We start from the raw sequence: 17,888 nt of genomic DNA, 5'->3' as shown, positions 1-17,888 counted from the left end.
TTAAATGATACCTAACAAATACATTAATTCAATAAAAAAAAACATTACTCACACTATAGTAACCGGCAAACTTCGTGAGCAAATGACCTTGACTGCGCAGAACCGAATTTTAGATCACTTTGGTGGTGAGGGTGAGGCGCGACGGCAGGGGAAATCGTATCGAGCGCGTTATTGGTAGATCAGTCGAACCCTGCGCCCCGCACCGCGCCCTCGTTCCGCTTGCTCCCAAAAGTACGCTTGCGTACAGTAAAAAGTCTATCGTTATTAATCGTTAAGTTATTTGTTATAATTGCTTGTTGACTTTGTTGCCATTGCTATATGTTGAGTGTTTGTTGATTTTTTATAAAAAATACACTATGGCGTAGTATTCAAAAGAAAGGGTAGAAAATTTGTGTACGACGTATATTGCTTCATTATAAAACAGGAGAAGAATGATATGGAAAAAGTAAAACAGACTTCGGAAGCAAGAAAAACATCAGTGAGTACTGCTAGGTGCATTATTAAGGAAGCTAAAGACTCTGGCTTGCTCGCCGTATTTTGGACTCCGGGTAAGAAAAGATCAGGGAAGAAGAAAGTTACTACGAATCGAATATCTTCAAAAAATAATTAATTATAGACAAAAAAGAAGACCGAACCGACCGAGTTGTAAACTACACCGATGAGCCCTATGTCGACTCATCACGATGATAGCGACTCGGGTGATGAAAACATTGATGATGATGCTGGTCAAGATTATGATAACGAAAAAAAAAATACAAATACCAGCTTCGCTTCAACTGAACCAAGACCTGGCAACAGCTCTAGTTTTGACTTAATAGAAGGAATATCTATTTTACCCCAAGATTAAATTATTACAATTATTAACCTATATTAAATACATAATATGTTGATTTTAATAATTTAATAGCATTATGACGCAGAGTAAATATTGTTTTTGCACGTGAGTGTACCATGCGCGAACTTACCCCCACTACGTCGACAAATGCTTTTTTTTTTTTTTTTTTTTTTTTTTTTTATGATTGAAACTTTACTGGTGGCCCGAAGGCCTTTCCAGTTTCACCAGGACAGGTGGGCGAGCAAAGGCTCAGCCAAGAGGGGTGGGATTTGCTAACAACTGCCCGAGCGCCTCCGAAGGAGACCTAACAACTCAAGAGCAATTGTTTCGCGAATGAATCTACTACCGGATCGGAATCGCGACCCGCTGAGAAGATCCGGCGAGAAACTCAGCGGGCTGATGCATGGGTTAGGTTGCACGTCGACCTCTTTGTCGAGTTCGACGAGTACGGTTACCGGGGTCCCTAAGCCTGCCCCTAGTATTAGAGCTGAAGGCATCTAATGCAAAGGTTATTGGATCTGATGGATCCGTAAGGACGTGTCTAGGGCGTCGACGGTGACTGGCTCCTGCATGATCAGGATTCGGGGAGTAGTCAGCGGCGGCAACGATAAGGCGATTATCATGACGCATAGCCTTATCGAAGTATCGTTCCGACGCTGACTTCATGTATTTCCGAATTGATTCGAGGCCCAGGTCGTCGTGTAGGTCAACGTTCCTCACGAACCACGGAGCCCCGACAGCTAACCTGCAAAAGCGGGATTGTAGGGATTGGAGGGTGTCTATGTGTGTGCGGGCCGCGTGAGCGAACACCACACTCGCGTAAGTCATGACGGGCCTTATGCAAGTTTTGTAAAGTGTCACCTTGTTCCGAAGGGACATTTTACTCCGCTTACAGATCATGGGGTAGAGTCTACCGAGAATAAACGCGGCACGGTCACGGACTGATTTTATATGCGGGCGGAATGTCATCGATGCATCCAGGGTAACGCCCAGGTACTTGACCTTCCTGGCCCAGGGTATGGGTTGTCTAAAGAGAGTAATCGGGGGTGTGAGATTCCTCCTCCTAATCCGGGAGGAAATCCGTGTGGAGCTTCCCCTCTGAAATAGCACCGCAGTACTTTTCGCTGGGTTGATGTCTATGCGCCATTTTCGGAACCACTGTCCTAGGGCTAGGGCTGCGCTCTGAAGCTTCTTCGCGATTAGGGACTTATTTCTACTAGAATAGTAAACAGTCGTGTCGTCGGCGAATAAAGCTAAATGGGTCGGCGGCGACCGGGGAATATCGTTGACGAATAAGCTAAATAGGAGGGGTGAGAGGACAGAGCCTTGCGGGACTCCAGCTGTGAGAGGTCGTGGGGAGGAGCGGGTTCCCTCGACTCGATATCGAAAAGAGCGGTTCGACAAGAAGTCCCGTATGATGAGCACGAGACTATCCGGCACGCCCATGTTGAATAGTTTGAAAATCAAACCATTGTGCCAGACTTTGTCGAACGCTTTTGCGACGTCGAAGACGAGAGCTCCCGTGTATAACGGTTTTGGTCGATTAAGCCCCACAAGAATGTGCTCCGTGAGGCGGTGCACCTGTTGAACGCATGAGTGATTTGTACGGAATCCGAATTGTTCATCGATGAGAATGCCCTTGGATGAGACGAAGTATCTGAGGCGTTTGTAGAGCAGACGCTCATACAGTTTGCCTAGAGACATGAGGAGGCTAATCGGGCGGTAGCTCGTCGGATGATTTTTTGGTTTACCGGGTTTATGTATGCCGATAACGTCCGCTTCTTTCCACACCGCGGGAAAGATACAGTTCGCCATAGCGGCATTGAAAATAGATGCCAACATCACGATGAGTTGGACGGGTAGAAGTTTAATAACGCGGTTAGATATACCGTCGGAACCGGGAGCCTTGCGAGGACGTAGGTCTTTGATCAAGTCTTTAACTTCTATCGGGGTGACGGGTGGTAACGCATCCGATGGTGGCAAGGAGGCTCTGCGTTCTACCTCACTGTCTACTAATTCTACATGAACAGGGTCCACGGATTGAGTGCTGGGCGTGCACTGGGTTTGCAATGTATCGGCCAGCAGCTCTGCTTTTTCGTCATCATCGAACGCCGCGAGTCGGCCTGAGGGGCCTACGAGGGGGGGCATAGTTACTACCGTATCCGATTTGAGAGTACGAGCTAAGCGGTAGTAAGACCTTTGGGAGGGCGCGAGTCCTTCTAAGAAATCAGACCATCTGGCATCTCGGACTTCGGCGATGCGAGACTTTACGTCGCGTTGTAGGGCACGCATTCGAATACGATTTTCCGCGGTAGGATACCTGTCGTAGGCGCGTATCGAGGCGTTCTTAGCTCTAAGGAGTTCCCTAATATCGTCGGACAATTTGAAGCGGTGAAGGAAGTCCTCCGCTACAACTTGTTTCGATGACCTATCTAATGTCGAGGTGATGTGTGACGTTAAGATGTCTATGGCTTCAGCGGTATCCTGAGGAGACGGGATAGAGTCCGGGTTAAACGGGAGCGATGGTGGATCAGATTCAGCCAGGCTGATGCCCAGCGTGTGCCAATCCACCACAGTCCTCGTGACCGGAACGGAATCGGGAGCGCGACCGAGCTTCATAACGACGGGACGGTGGTCTGAATCTAACTCTGAAACTACTTCGATCGAGTGTAAGCGCAGAGTTACGTTTTTTAATAACGCTATGTCGAGTATATCCGGGCGATGCGCGATGTTTAGCGGGTAGTGAGTCGGGGTTAGCGGAGCGACGATATCGAAGGCGAGATCATCGACTAACGCGTCAAGCCGCCTGCCATTCGGGGTTGTGGTGTGTGAATTCCACCTGATGTGTTTACAATTTAGGTCGCCCGCCAGAATGACAGAGCTCCCCATACCGAGCAGCGCCTCAATATCACTGCTTAGAACGATCTTATCCGGTGGAAGATAAACGGACGCGATAACGATCGGCGCGTGTCCCGTCAGTGAGATTCGGCACACTGATGCTTCGATATTAGCGAGCGCGGGAGGATCGAGCGGGACGCAATGCAGGGCTCTTCTATAGTAAATGACGGTACCACCACCACGGGCAGAGAGCCTGTCGTTCCTGACCATGTTATACAAATGCTCAAGAAGTTTGCCGGTTATTATACCATGTATTTGACGCACACACAAATGCATACTATTTATTTATTGTCAAACTTTTGTTCTTGACGTCTGTGGTCAAACTGAGAATAGATTAAATATTGTTTGTCTTTATTAATTTTTTTCTATGGTGTAGTCTTGGCGAAATTTGTGATTATATTATATTATAGAAGTACAATAGTCTTTGAAAGTAGAATCATAATAGTGTACAAACTTACAATTTCAATTAATTATAGTCAAATTTCGACTACTGCGGGACTACTAGTGTGTTTTAATTGGCACGGATATGTACCACTATCCGACCTACTTCCGCCGCGAAGCCGATATGTCACAGTTGAGTTTTTGGTCTCATGTTTTAAGACAGTATTCAAGTTATGTTGCTTATAAGCTATTACTTACAAGGCGGACCATGAGTGCGTCTGTCAACCTGACGTCAAAAATATCTTATTAACGATTTTTTCTTTTATCTGTATCTTTTGTTGCTATTGAAAGATAATTTGACAATTGACCTCGAAGTTCTAGTGTATAAATTAGTTAATTTGGATTATTTTACTACTTTTCGGAGGTAATTAGGCTGCTAATCGCGGTTCTCATTAACAAAGAGTTATCCACGTACTTAATGAATACGATTAACAACCATGACAAAAAAAAAAAAAAAATTGGAACACTTGATTTTTCCCGGATTGAGGTTGCACGATCTATGCGTGGCTCTTCCATTTTACAACTATCACATTACGACCAACCTAAATTCATATAATTACAGTGGAACTGATTTAATGAGCATATTCAGCGAACACGTAATCTATTGACAGACGAAAAGGTATTTGTATGTAACTATTCAATGAAGCGTCTTATTATGTCATTTATTACCAATTATACATTTTTTATGTTCGCTGCCATGTTTTTTAGGTTTGCCAATATTGGTTGGTAGGTAGGTAATGTAGGTTATATAAGTTTTTTTTTGAGGAAAAACTGTTTTTTCAACGTTATAGATTGACTGAACTCTCTGTCGTTGAGAAAAAAGATGAGTTCAGTTTTATTTAATTCAAGAATACTATGTAATAACATAATTTGTGAAAAATAAAGGTTTTAAATGTTGTCTCCTTAATATTGTACAGAAAACGTTTTTTATTTAACGTTAAGTCTTTTATGTAACCACTTTTAGAATATTCCATATCATCAAATACATATTATATACATATTTCAATCATATAGTTTACCGCTACATTTAAGCAGTTTCCTGAATAAAGGTACCTACATATTTAGTTACAAATCTTATCACTTTGAAAAAATGCCCTATATAGTTCATTAGAGTCAATAAACTAAAAGTACATTGTCCTATTAGTAAACCGCAATTTAATTTTAGATACATAAAATTACACGGCGCGCAACATTTGTGTTTAGATAGTGATGGCTTTGCGGTCATTACACGGCCTTGACTCACGAGTAACGGGTTCGAATCTCGAATGAAAGGGACAGTGGTTGCAATTTACAAGCGGTAGCGAGTTTACATTTATTTATATCTTTTCTTTGTTGGTAACAGTCAATGAAAGCTGTTGACGCATGTTTGACTGTTGGTCATAAGTGAGTGCTATGCTATCCTAGCAGTTCCCAAGGTGGATAATGTCGATTAATGAAGACAGAAACTAAGAATATCAAAAGAATCACTTTAAAAAAAGATGTGTGGTGTCGTGGGACACCGGATAGGAACGAAGTTCCTTATTATAAAAATATTAATTTTAAGTTCTATTCGAGGTATAAACAAAATAAAACTGGATGTTTCGCAACAACCCACGGTCATTCGGTAACGTGCGAACTTATTGTGGTACACTTCATTCACGGTTGTTTGCATAAGAGTTAGTGTATTGCGCAAACGAACGCTCTGAGATCGTGGTCAATGAATGATAAAAAAATATGTTATTTTTTGTACGTTATTACAAAGTTAAGTCGTACACCGTGTGCATTACTAATTTGTACGCTATTATAAAGTTAGGTCGTACACTGTGTGCATTACTAATAAAAATCTGACATTACGGACGTTTTCCTCGGTTAGGGCACCCCTCCGCATCATCCCATAAGGAACGTCGTTCCAAAAAGATTGTCATGAGCTGCTTAATGCGAATAGGAGAGTATAGTCTAAAATATGATATTCACCGGACAACGATAACTGGGGGACAAACAAAGTTTGAGAGCCTATGGTTTGAAGTTATTATTACGAATTTTAGTGTTCGAAATACAATAGGAAAATATGTATTAAGAAAACCATATTACTTTACATCTAAGCCCAATCTGTCCATTCTGTATCACTCGATATGATTACACATAAAAAATGTGATTATGGCGAATGCAATTAATTCGATTTCATCGACTAATCGCTACATTACATGGTCTTTGACTCGAAAGGTCTGTTCAAACAAGATACACCGAGAATGCGGTATTATGTAAGTCGTATGCATCGTGTGTTTACTAGTGGTCCCCAGTAGTCGAAATTCGACTATAATTAATTGAAATTATAAGTTTGAACTTTATCATGGTTTTATTGTCAAATTATATTATACTTCTAATCACAAAAGTCGCCAAGGCTACACTATAGACAAATAATATTAATCTATTCTCAATTTGACCACAGACTTTATATAATAATAACATTTTGACAATAAACAAAAGAATATGCATGTGCGAGTCAAATACATGGTAATGTGTGTAGTGTTTTCTCATTGATTTAATGTATTTATGCATAATAAATAAAATATTAACATTCTGCAATCCTTCGCTATATTCTCTATAAGTGTAGGAAATTTCATATTCCTCCATCCGCGCAATTGTCCTAACAAGGGGTACCTACAAAGTTTTTGCTTCACGTATTAATATATAGATACTCTTAGAAAATTGACTTAACTTGTTTATTGAACTGATATTTATGAAGTGAAAACTTCTTTAGAATCGTTGTGATTTCAAACCGGATGCAACGGAAAAAACGACAGGTAAGAGACACAAATACAAAAATGTGTAGGATGAAGCCAGCAAAGAATGAGACAGAAATATACATACTATTTAATACAGCGCCATCTGTGAGATTTTTTAATACTAACGTGTGTATGAAAGCTCTTGTAGTGAATTTTAATTTAGGATTATACGTGAAATTAAAATATCAATTCACAGAGGGCGCTACCTTACAATTATTTACTAATGACAAAATTTTACATATACTTAAGACGTTTAGGATAATTGTATTTTAATTTTGGAAGGTTTCACTTCTACCACGTGTGAATTGCACACATTTTGTTTTTTTTAACTCAATCTTAAAATTATTCAATGATTATTAATAAAAAACTTTTTAAAAAACTATGTGTCGTAGTGGCACTGTTCCGGTGGTAGGTTCTGCGATGCACGGCTCTTGCTAGGGTTCGTGTTAATAACATCGTCAGGTTTGAGTCACATAAGCTCACCTACTAGTTAAGGTTACGCTGATATGGTCTCTCTAGAGTATCAGCTTAGGTAGAAAAAAAAGCGGCGTTACTGCTGTGTTTTTTATAAGCTTCGTTAACACGAGGTAGACAGTGAGCTCATTAACCAAAGTAATATAAAAAAAACCTGTTAGTTATGATCTTCGTTTCCCCAGGGAGCAGTACCAAGGTGTGAAGCCTCCCGTGCTGCGTTCCGAGCTGGACTTCGACCCTGGATCCAAGTACCACATACCGGCCAACATTCCCTACATAAGGTCAGTTTAGATTATAGATTATAAGTAACCCACTAACTATACTCGATTCCAATTACGAATAATCTATACATATAAATAAAATTGAAGTGTCTGTTTGTAATATTGAAATAACCGCTTTGTACTACATGCATTGGAATATATATACGGTACATACAACAAAATAACATTTTTACAATTTTTGTCTGTCTGTCTGTCTGTTTGTTCTGGTTAATCTCTGGAACGGCTGGACCGATTTTGACGAGACTTTCACTGATAGGTAGCTGATGATATAAGGAGTAGCTTAGGCTACTTTTTTTAGACTAGCTTCGCCCCGCAGCGTCACCCGTTGTTATTGTCGTACTCAGCTATCAATAATAAAATTTAATGTTTCCGAAGCGAAGCGTGGGCGGGTCGCTAGTTTGAAATAATAAACATTTTTGTTCATGGTCGTAAATCATCATTAAAAAGATACACAATCAATCTAAATCATTATAAAATTAATTCACATACACACACAATAACATAATAATGGCATCTGTCAAATGGGGACTACGTAATTGGAACAGAGCAGGGGTGGGCAAATATTTTGATAGTCGGGCCACATTGCAGATGAAAATTTGACCTCGGGCCAAACAGTTTTTTTTTCTAATTTTATATTGTGCGACTATTATACATACTGTAATTGTTCAATTATCATAATTGTATTTTCGAACAGGGTGCGCTGAAAATAGCGGTTGTCCGGGAGAACATTTTGGCTCCCAAGGGTCTTGATAATATGTATCAGTATTGCTTAATATTTTATCTAAAAAAAATTATGCACCAATTTATGTTAGACAAAAACTAATAATATATACAATGCTTCACGGGCCAGACAAAATTCTACCGCTATTTACCCAGGCCTGGAATAGAGTATAAAGACCAGCTCCGACTTCGCAAAACTCAATCAGGACATTGTACTGGACATAGCAGTTACTGTGTGCATTAAAATAAATAATTGATTTTGTATTATGAGTAACGCTTAGCAAATGTTATGCCATTGAATTCCGTGTTAAAAAAGCAATGAACTTCTCAGTTGTATATGCAGTCGTGTCTTTTACGTGACTTCTACGACATAAACGGGAAAATATGGGGTTGTGCTGTTCTAATTTCACTAGTCTTATCAATCCATTCGAAATTACATAATTAGAAGTTACTTACTACCTTTTTTGTAGATCATAGTGCTCGATGTAAGAAATTCTATAAATAGTACGGCTACGTTTTCCTAATTTCGGTGCGAATTAGATTTTTTTTTTTTAATAAATAAATATTTAATAACATTCACGCCACGTTAACTGGTCCCGTGCTAAGTTCGTAAAGAACTTGTGTTACAGGTACCAGATAACGGAAATAAATGTAAGATTTTTATTATACACGTACATATATTTAATATTTAATATACATCCATAACTATGGAAAAGACATTTATATTTATCATACAAATGTCTTCCCTTGGCGGGATTCTAGCCCGCGACCCCCTTGTGTAGTGACCATGTCACTTACCACTACACCAGACGGCCGTTGGATTAGTTGTCTTCTGTAGAGCTTCAGATTAAAACGAAGCTTTGATATTTACATAATGATGTCTATACAGAAAAGAAAATAATCAAAATACTATCAACTGTTAGAACACTCTTCTAGTTACGTGTATGTTTTTATTTCATTAGCGAGATGATTAATTTTTTTACGGAAATTACGAAAGAATTGCGGTTAAGTGTTGCTTTATTTAATTAAATCGTAAAACGAACAGCGGGGAAGTGAAAATGCCACGACCGGGACTTATGGCAGGATTTGGGGGAGGTCTATGCGAAAGCCAAACAATCTTTGCCGATGTCAAATGCTTAGAAAAATTACATTAACAAAATTATGCATAGATACGTGGACGAGCTCGCAGCCTACCTGTTGTTCAGTGGTTACTGGAGCCCATAGACATCTACAACGTAAATACCACCACCCACCTTGAGAACGAGTTCTAAGGTCTCACTATAGTTACAGCGGCTGCCCCACCCTTCAAACCGAAACGCATTACTGCTTCACGGCAGAAATAGGCAGGGGGTGGTACCTACCCCTGCGGACTCACAAGAAGTCCTACCACCAGTAAAAAAACAGCATTAATAGTATGTACCTAAATAATAATTTAGGTTGTTAATAAAGGCTTCTTTATCTTTATCTATGAATAAAAATAAATCCGCGTAAATAATATTCATTGATCACTGACTGATATTTTAAGAAAATATTTAAAATGAATGTCGTAATGTCTACTTAAATTATAATTTTAATTTCACTTTTCTACAATAACCTAAAAAAAAAACATGCATTTAGGTAATCTGCATGTCGTATACTTTATTATTAAATACTTTATTTACCTCTGTTAGCGTAATTCCGAGGACGAATTGCCATAGTCTTGTCATCCGATCCATACACTCGTAAAACATAATATGATGCGTGTAAAATATCTCTGACATAACTAATTAACTCAGCGCGAGAGATCTTAGAAAATAGGCCTAAATAATAAAAGATACATTGTATGAAAATAATGAAACTAGTATATACCGTAATTAGTTTAACTTCAAGTCGTTACAAATTAACGCATTACCGTTTTGCGTAATAATTGTGTAATGCGCAAGTGCCGCACTAAATTTACTGTCGTTTCTTCTACTATTGCTATTGGTGCATTGCTCAATTTTTTTTTCTCTTTTGTCCTTCATCCAAAATCTATTAATATTTTATGTTTTCTGAGCATCGATAGATTAACTCACGACACAGCTAACGTTAAATGGTGACACGAGTCGAAAGGGGCTAATACTACAGCCATCGTAAAATTGGATGCGAAGTCCCATATATTTTTCAATTATGTTTGTTTTTTAAGCCCATTTGCGGTAAAAATGGGCAGATTGCATGAATTCGGCGTGCTCAAATGATTCATGCCACACTAATCTGGTGATTGCGTAAATCAATATCTAATCAGAATATATTCTATATTAGAAATCTGATGTTTAAAACATGTTCGTTTTGCAACGAAAATTGCAGAGAAATTACAAATGCAAGCCGCAAATGGGCACGATAAACGATTCGTTTTGTATAACGTAATCATAGCCCCAAAAACATGCTTCGAAAACAAGCAACGCTGGCTCCATTTCACATGTGTTTATGTTGTCGGTTCTAGGCGCTCTTGAATGCAAGCGACTGTCTCCGCTGAAACGTGCCCTGTGGGGGGACAGCCAAGTTTAAGTGCCGTTGTTAAACATAGTGTGGAAACATCGGGCGGACATTTTAGATTAGGAATCTTTAATCCCTTCATAAATAAATAAAAAAGTTTAATTCCGGATTGTAGGACCAAATACCGTTTGTTAAATATAATTTGGAAACATCGGGCGGACATTGTAGATTAGGAATTTTTAATCCCTTCATAAATAAATAAAAAAGTTTAATTCCGGATTGTAGGACCAAATGCCGTTGTCTATACTAATATTATAAAGAGGAAAGATTTGTTTGTTTGTTTGTTTCGAATAGGCTCCGAAACTACTGGACCGATTTGAAAAATTATTTTTCCATTAGAAGCCGACATTGTCCCTGATGAACATAGGCTACTTTTTTTTATTTTTTTTTATTTTTATTTTTTTGGTTTCATGTGTGTTTTAATGTTTCCGAAGCGAAGCGAGGGCGGGTCGCTAGTTAAATATAGTTTGGAAACATCGGGCGGACATTTTAGATTAGGAATTTTTAATCCCTTCATAAATAAAGAAGAAAGTTTAATTCCGGATTGTAGGACCATGTGCCGTTGTTAATCATAGTTTGTAAATATCGGGCGGACACTTTAGATTAGGAATTTTTAATCTCTTCGTAAATAAATAAAAAAGTTTAATTTCGAATTGTAGGATCGGATATGATCTTTTACAGAGCTTATCTTTGGGCACAGTATTCTAAACATCATCTATTTTATACGCACATCGTCGATATAAAGTGAAGCCAAAAATCATGTGACTAGTGACGAAATTCGTCACTTTTGGGGCGAGAACATTATTTATAATTTATATGAAAATAATTCGTGCCACATTAATTAATTAATTTGTTCACTGAATGTTTGAATGTATAAATCGTATTATTATTAAGAGAGTTTCATAGCAGGATACATTGGTGAAGTAATATCTCCATATCTTTTTTCTAATTCAATGTTTCGTGTTGTCAACTTTAGTTAGAGTACTGAATTGTTTGAATGGATTGGAATATTTTTAACACCAAGCGATAATTCCTGACCTAACTAAATCAAAATGAAAATTGAAACTGGTGGATTTGGGTCATGCGTCAAGGTCAATATTCTTAACGTATATGTTGCACTACTAAGTCACCTGTGTGCTTAGTGCGAGTTTTTTAACGTTCTCGATAGCGTAAAAGTTAACTCAAATTTGTATGGAGTTAAAAAACTCGCACTAAGCACACTGAACTGTCGGCTCAAAACAGTTTTAAACTGTGACACGGAAACACAGTTTTTGGCTCACGCATTACAATTTGTATAAAGACAAAATAACAATGAGCGAATCTAACAATGGACGTCCTTATCACTTAGCGTCTCTGTTCCCGTAAACTTTATACGGAAATAAACTATTCAATGTCGACACTAGAATCAAACTTTCTCTTTTTCTTCAAACGCGAATGAAATTTAAAAATGGAAATTTAATCATACGTTTTAGAAGAAATCAAAACCGGCCAACAAAAATATTGATATTACGTAAAAGTTCGACTGATGAGAATATGTTTAACGACTCAAAAAAGGCAGGAGGACCAGAATAATGTTTTTTTTTCTCTTTCTTAGAAAAAAATAATATTATAAATAATATATTTTCTTTACAAATCTTTTCCAATCAAGAATTGTAAAAGACATCGAACTATAAGATGTCAATTAGATATTTATTTATGAATAAGACTCTACCACTGCCTTTGAATTGGATAGGTTTGTCCGGAGCAGTTTTTTGTTATTCATTGAGATTTCCACCTCATATCTCAGAACATTGCCTTAGAGCCTCAGTCACCACTTATCTGAAAAAAACTATCTAAAGATAAACTTATTTCTACGCTTAGAACATACAAATGACATTGATAATTAATTACTCCAATAAAGTATTTCACTACAACTTTTACTACGTCGTATAACAACTAAAAACGTTCTTAATGGAATTGTTTAGTGAATTAAATAAAAATTAATTAAAAAAAAACCACAATATTTAATACTTTCGTTTTTCAACTAATCACATCACCGCACACGTATGCAGACATAAAAACAAATCTAGACACAAGATAACACATTAAAACTAGAGATTAATAAAGAGATCAGTTCTTTAATGATGATGGTGGTCTTCAATGTGATGATGATGGTCGTCGTTGTGTTGTTCGAAGCCGTGATGGTCGTCATGGCTTCCGATGTGCTGGTGCTCCTCCTCGTGGTGGAAAACCGGCACTCCGATCTTCACGGGATATGGCACGTGCTTCTCAACATGGACTGCCACGTGCTTTTCAATGTGCACAGGAACGGGACGGTCGACTGGAATTTTGACGGGGATGGGCACTTTCCTTTCAACGGGATACGGTATTACTTTTTCTACAGGGTATGGTGCGGATACCGGTACTTTCACGGGGTACGGTACGGGCTTTTCCACGTGTACGGGCACTGGGCGGTCGACGGGCACTTTAACTGGGTACGGGACGGGCTTCTCTACGGGATAGGGTACAGGTTTCTCTATATGCACCGGCACTGGTTTATCAACATGAACTGGGATGGGGTTGTCGACTGGTACCTTCACAGGGTAGTGGATGATCTTCTCTACCGGGTACGGCACGTGAACTTTCACTGGAACCTTAACCGGGAAGGGTACTTTTTTTTCTACTGGGTACGGGTGCGGTACAGGCACTTTGACGGGTACCGGCACGGCCTTTTCAACTGGAACTGGCACGTGCTCGTATACTTTAACAGGTACCGGATTGTCGACGTGCACTTTGACCGGTACGGGTACGTGTTTCGTGACCGGGTACGGCTTGGGAATGTACTCTGGCACTTTGATGTATTCTTTAACCGGGAAGTGAACAGTTTTGATCACCGGGTACGGGTGTGGGACCGGTACTTTAACGGGGTAGGGTACGTTTTTCTCCACCGGTACTGGTATGTGTTTTTCTACGGGGTACGGCACAGGAACCTTTTTGACAACAGTGATGGTTTTCACGTGTTCTTCGTGGCCTCCTCCGTGCTCGTTGTAGCTTCCATAGTATTCGGACAGTCCTCGCTTGTCTTGTTTCTTAGGTTCTAGTTGTTCTTCAGCCTTCGCTGCCTTTTCCTCTGCTGCAGCCAGGCCTATAACCACAGCCAGGAGTAAGGACGATCTCTGTTAACGAATTATAAAATTTTAATCAGAATGACATCGAATTAAAACTATTTCTTGATTGTAATAAAAAAAAAACAATCAAAAGCGGTAATAGATAAAGATTTATTGATTAAATATTATAAATATGTAAGAGAGCTCAATCGCGGAAGTATTACACAGCTCGTGGCGCACTCTATTACAAATTACTTCGAAACATTAACGCTTCCGCGACAGTATTCTGATCCGTATGTTACCACCAGCTGGACGGTTATGCAAATCGGGAAATTACGTAATTTTTCGAAAAAAAAAAAAAACACAAAATAGAAAGAGATAGAGATTATTTCACAGGACCGCGTCACTGGGTCGTATTTTTTATTTATTTACCATTAATCTCATGTTCGCCTTGCTTTCGTCGTTTAGCGAATGTTAAGCCGGAGTGAGTTGCCGTATGTGTGTTCCACTTGTTTTATACTAAGTTTTATATGCGTGTGATGCAAACGCTTTCGCTGTCTCATTGCTGGCGCGTGTGCGTTTTAAACTATTATTATTTTCTCATCAATCGATGGGATTCCATATCGGGACGTGAATTTATCAGCTAGTTTACCAGTTGATACGGTCGTGCGCCCTTACCGGGGTGTGGTGCAGGCCTCGGACAAAACTACCCCGGCAGAAGGGTGGTACTAGAAAAATACTGTCTACGCTATGTCAATTTTCGAGATATTTCGTTGAGAAACTTTGTCTATTGAAACCAGTCGACATAGATTATATATTAATATATCAAAATAGTCCTAGGTTTGGGGTCCGAATAAATACGTTTATTTCGAAGTAGCCATAATAGACCCATGTAAGCCATAATTTTCTGTTGGGATGGAATTTTATAACTATTAAACAGCTACCAGTAAATTCCAGTTGTCGATTTCTGTATGCTTGGTGCGAGTTTTTTAACTTCTCGATCGCGTAAAAGCTAACTCAAATTTGTATGAAGTTGGAACAGCGCCCCTACCGGCAAACGTAGGAAGCTGTCCGAAATATAGTTTCGCATATGAGGACATTGAAAGAAGAAATAAGAGAGGTATTCATCTTTGTTCTTCTAACAAGTATATTATTATTAAAGATTCTTTCTTCATGCGATTGCACTGTATTTTGTAATTGTTTTATTCTTGCAAATACCGAATATGGTTTATTGCCTTTAATTATAGCCTGTTGGGCGTAGGCACATATTCACTGTCAGATATTTATCTATGTTAATTGTAACGTATAAATGTTAATGGTATTAAATTTTAATTGTTTTTATAGTAAGAGCGAAGAGCATAAATTATGTCAAAATGATCATGCTCATTGTTGGCTTATCAATGAACATTTCGGGTATTTTTGAAGCTTTTTGACAATTGCTATAAATGGCCTATAAATTGCTATAAAACTGACTTGGTTCTTCCTGTAAGTGTTGTAACAGGGTGAGCAAGAGATTCATCAGGGAAGCTTTGAGTTCCATACCAGAGAACAATGTGCTTAGTGCGAGTTTTTTAACTTCTCGATCGCGTTAAAGTTAACTTAAATTTGTATGGAGTCGTATGTTTAGCTGTTGACGTCGGAGAAGCTAAAATTAATGAAATGATGCTAAATTACAATGTAATTGTTATGAACGTCCAGCATACTATTATATGAACTAGAGGTCCCGCAGTAGTCGAAATTCGACTATAATTAATTGGAATTGTAAGTTTGTATACTATGATGATTGTATTTTATACTTTTATAATCACAAATTTCGCCAAGACTACACTATAAAAAATATTAACAAAGACGAAAAAGAAGAAAAAGATATTTAATCTCAATTTGACAACAGACGTCAAGAACAAAAGTTTGACAATAAATAGTATGCATGCGTGTGTGCGTCAAATACATGGTGTGTAGTGTGTGTAATGTTTTTTTTATTGATTTAATGTATCTTTTATGCATTATTTAAAAAAAAAAATTAGCATTGTGCACTTCTTCTCTATATTCTCTATAAGTGTCGAAAATTTCATACTACTCCGTCCGCGCAATTTTCGTAAAAAGTGATACAAAGTTTTTGCTTCACGTATTAATATAAAATGAACGATTACGCTATCCTTTAATGAATTATATGTTTTTCTAAATCTTTGACAAACTCAAGAAGGAGACTAAAATTTAAATGAGTTTCAACAATGCGGTGTTATTAGATTCGTCTTAGTTGTTGGAATGACACGATTCAATGTATTGTCTGTAAAAAAAATTAGAATGAACGAATAATAATTAATCGTTACAGAATACAGAATACCTAAGTATAATAATTTGTAATAAAGAATTGCTGTGGAATGGACTACCAGAGTGTTATTATTACATACGCGACGTAATGTGGTAAGGAAACAGTTAAACCTTATTACAATGCCTCTATTTTCACACAGATCGGTTTAAATCTCAAACCGACAGCGCAGATTACGTTATATTAGATTTATGAACGTGAATTATATTACGTGATTCGTTGCAGCCTGTAATTTTGGAAATAACGACAAAGGGATAATGCTCCACTTCTTTTTTTAATGAATGAATTTCTTTACCAGAATCTTGGCAGAGTTCAGCAGTTTCTGGAATCTTCTGGGTTTTTTTTATTTTTATTGCTTAGTTGTGTGGACGAGCTCACAGCCCACCTGATGTTAAGTGGTTACTGGAGCCCATAGACATCTACAACGTAAATGCGCCACACACCTTGAGATATAGTTCTAAGGTCTCAGTATAGTCACAACGGTTGCCCCACCCTTCAAACCGAAACGCATTACTGCTTCACGGCAGAAATAGGCGGGGCGGTGGTACCTACCCGTGCGGACTCACAAGAGGTCCTACCACCAGTAAAAAAGTGGTGGTAAGTGGGTTTCGTTCTAGGGCGTTTTCGGCGACCCTTCTTCTCTTTTTGAAATTCTAGAGTCATCTAATCTATCCCTACGGTAGTTCTGGAGCGCACATATCTTCCCTCAAACTCGATTTCCTACGAGGGCAATAAAAAACTATAAACTTTGAAGCATTGTGAGACTACACAATATAAAGTGGGAACAAGCTATTATAACATGATTACTATTTATATACATAAGTCTACTTTCATTGTTATCCTAGATAGGGTTGGCAAAACTTATCTTAGAAAAGGTGAAATTTGGACTGGTAAATCCAAAGTAATTAAATGAAAGATTCTAGTAAATTCGATAATGTAACATTAGAAAATGAAGCAGTGTTAGATTTAGTTAGTCATTTTTTGAAAGCTATTTTATAAATAAATAAATAAATAAAATTCATTTAATTCAGACCCTCTTAAGTCCATATGTTGTAAGTAGAATAATACTTAGAACTATGTTAGTAAAATTAAAATTAAAATTAGCAATTAAATTTTAAACCCTATATTTTTAACAGGGGACAGGGGAGTCTCCAACATGACCTAGAAGGGGGCCTTAAGGGGGCTAGGGATCTTTGGTTGGATGAACTCACAGCCCCCCTGGTGTTAAGTGGTTACTGGAGCCCATAGAAATCTACAACGTAAATGCCGCCACCCAACTTGAGATATGAGTTCTAAGGTCTCAGTATAATTACAACGGCTGCCCCACGCTTTAAACCGAAACGCATTACTGCTTCACGGCAGAAATAGGCATGGTGGTGGTACCTACCCGTGCGGATTCACAAGAGGTCCTACCACCAGTGACAAGAGGTCCTACCACCAGACAAAATTGGTCATACCACCAGTATCGGAATCGGATCGGAAGATATTGTTGCCTCTATCTAGTTCTTATTTACGAAACTGTTTGCTGTTAGATTATGCCCTGTG

The 17,888-nt window shown here is 38.4% G+C and overlaps 2 protein-coding genes across 2 annotated transcripts in view; one reads left to right on the top strand and one right to left on the bottom strand.

Moving 5' to 3' along the window:
* Ance-3 (angiotensin-converting enzyme Ance-3) overlaps positions 1 to 17,888 on the top strand; it is a 190,592-nt gene that overhangs the window by 45,044 nt on the left and 127,660 nt on the right. Inside the window, exon 9 of the mRNA XM_028177281.2 lies at positions 7,596 to 7,694. Within this exon, the coding sequence (XP_028033082.2) occupies positions 7,596 to 7,694 (99 nt within the window). The remainder of the gene's footprint in view (positions 1 to 7,595; positions 7,695 to 17,888) is intronic.
* Positions 12,929 to 14,754, bottom strand: Vajk1 (chitin-binding protein vajk1). Its single transcript, XM_028177287.2, has 2 exons — positions 14,447 to 14,754; positions 12,929 to 14,083 (listed from the first exon to the last, which is right to left on the bottom strand). The coding sequence occupies exons 1-2, from the start codon at positions 14,456 to 14,458 to the stop codon at positions 13,046 to 13,048; spliced, it is 1,050 nt and encodes a 349-aa protein (XP_028033088.2). The 5' UTR covers positions 14,459 to 14,754; the 3' UTR covers positions 12,929 to 13,045.

Source organism: Bombyx mandarina, chromosome 09 (genome assembly GCF_030267445.1).
Source record: "Bombyx mandarina strain Sakado chromosome 09, ASM3026744v2".
Classification (NCBI taxonomy): domain Eukaryota; kingdom Metazoa; phylum Arthropoda; class Insecta; order Lepidoptera; family Bombycidae; genus Bombyx; species Bombyx mandarina.
This window is presented reverse-complemented; position numbering and strand designations above follow the sequence as displayed.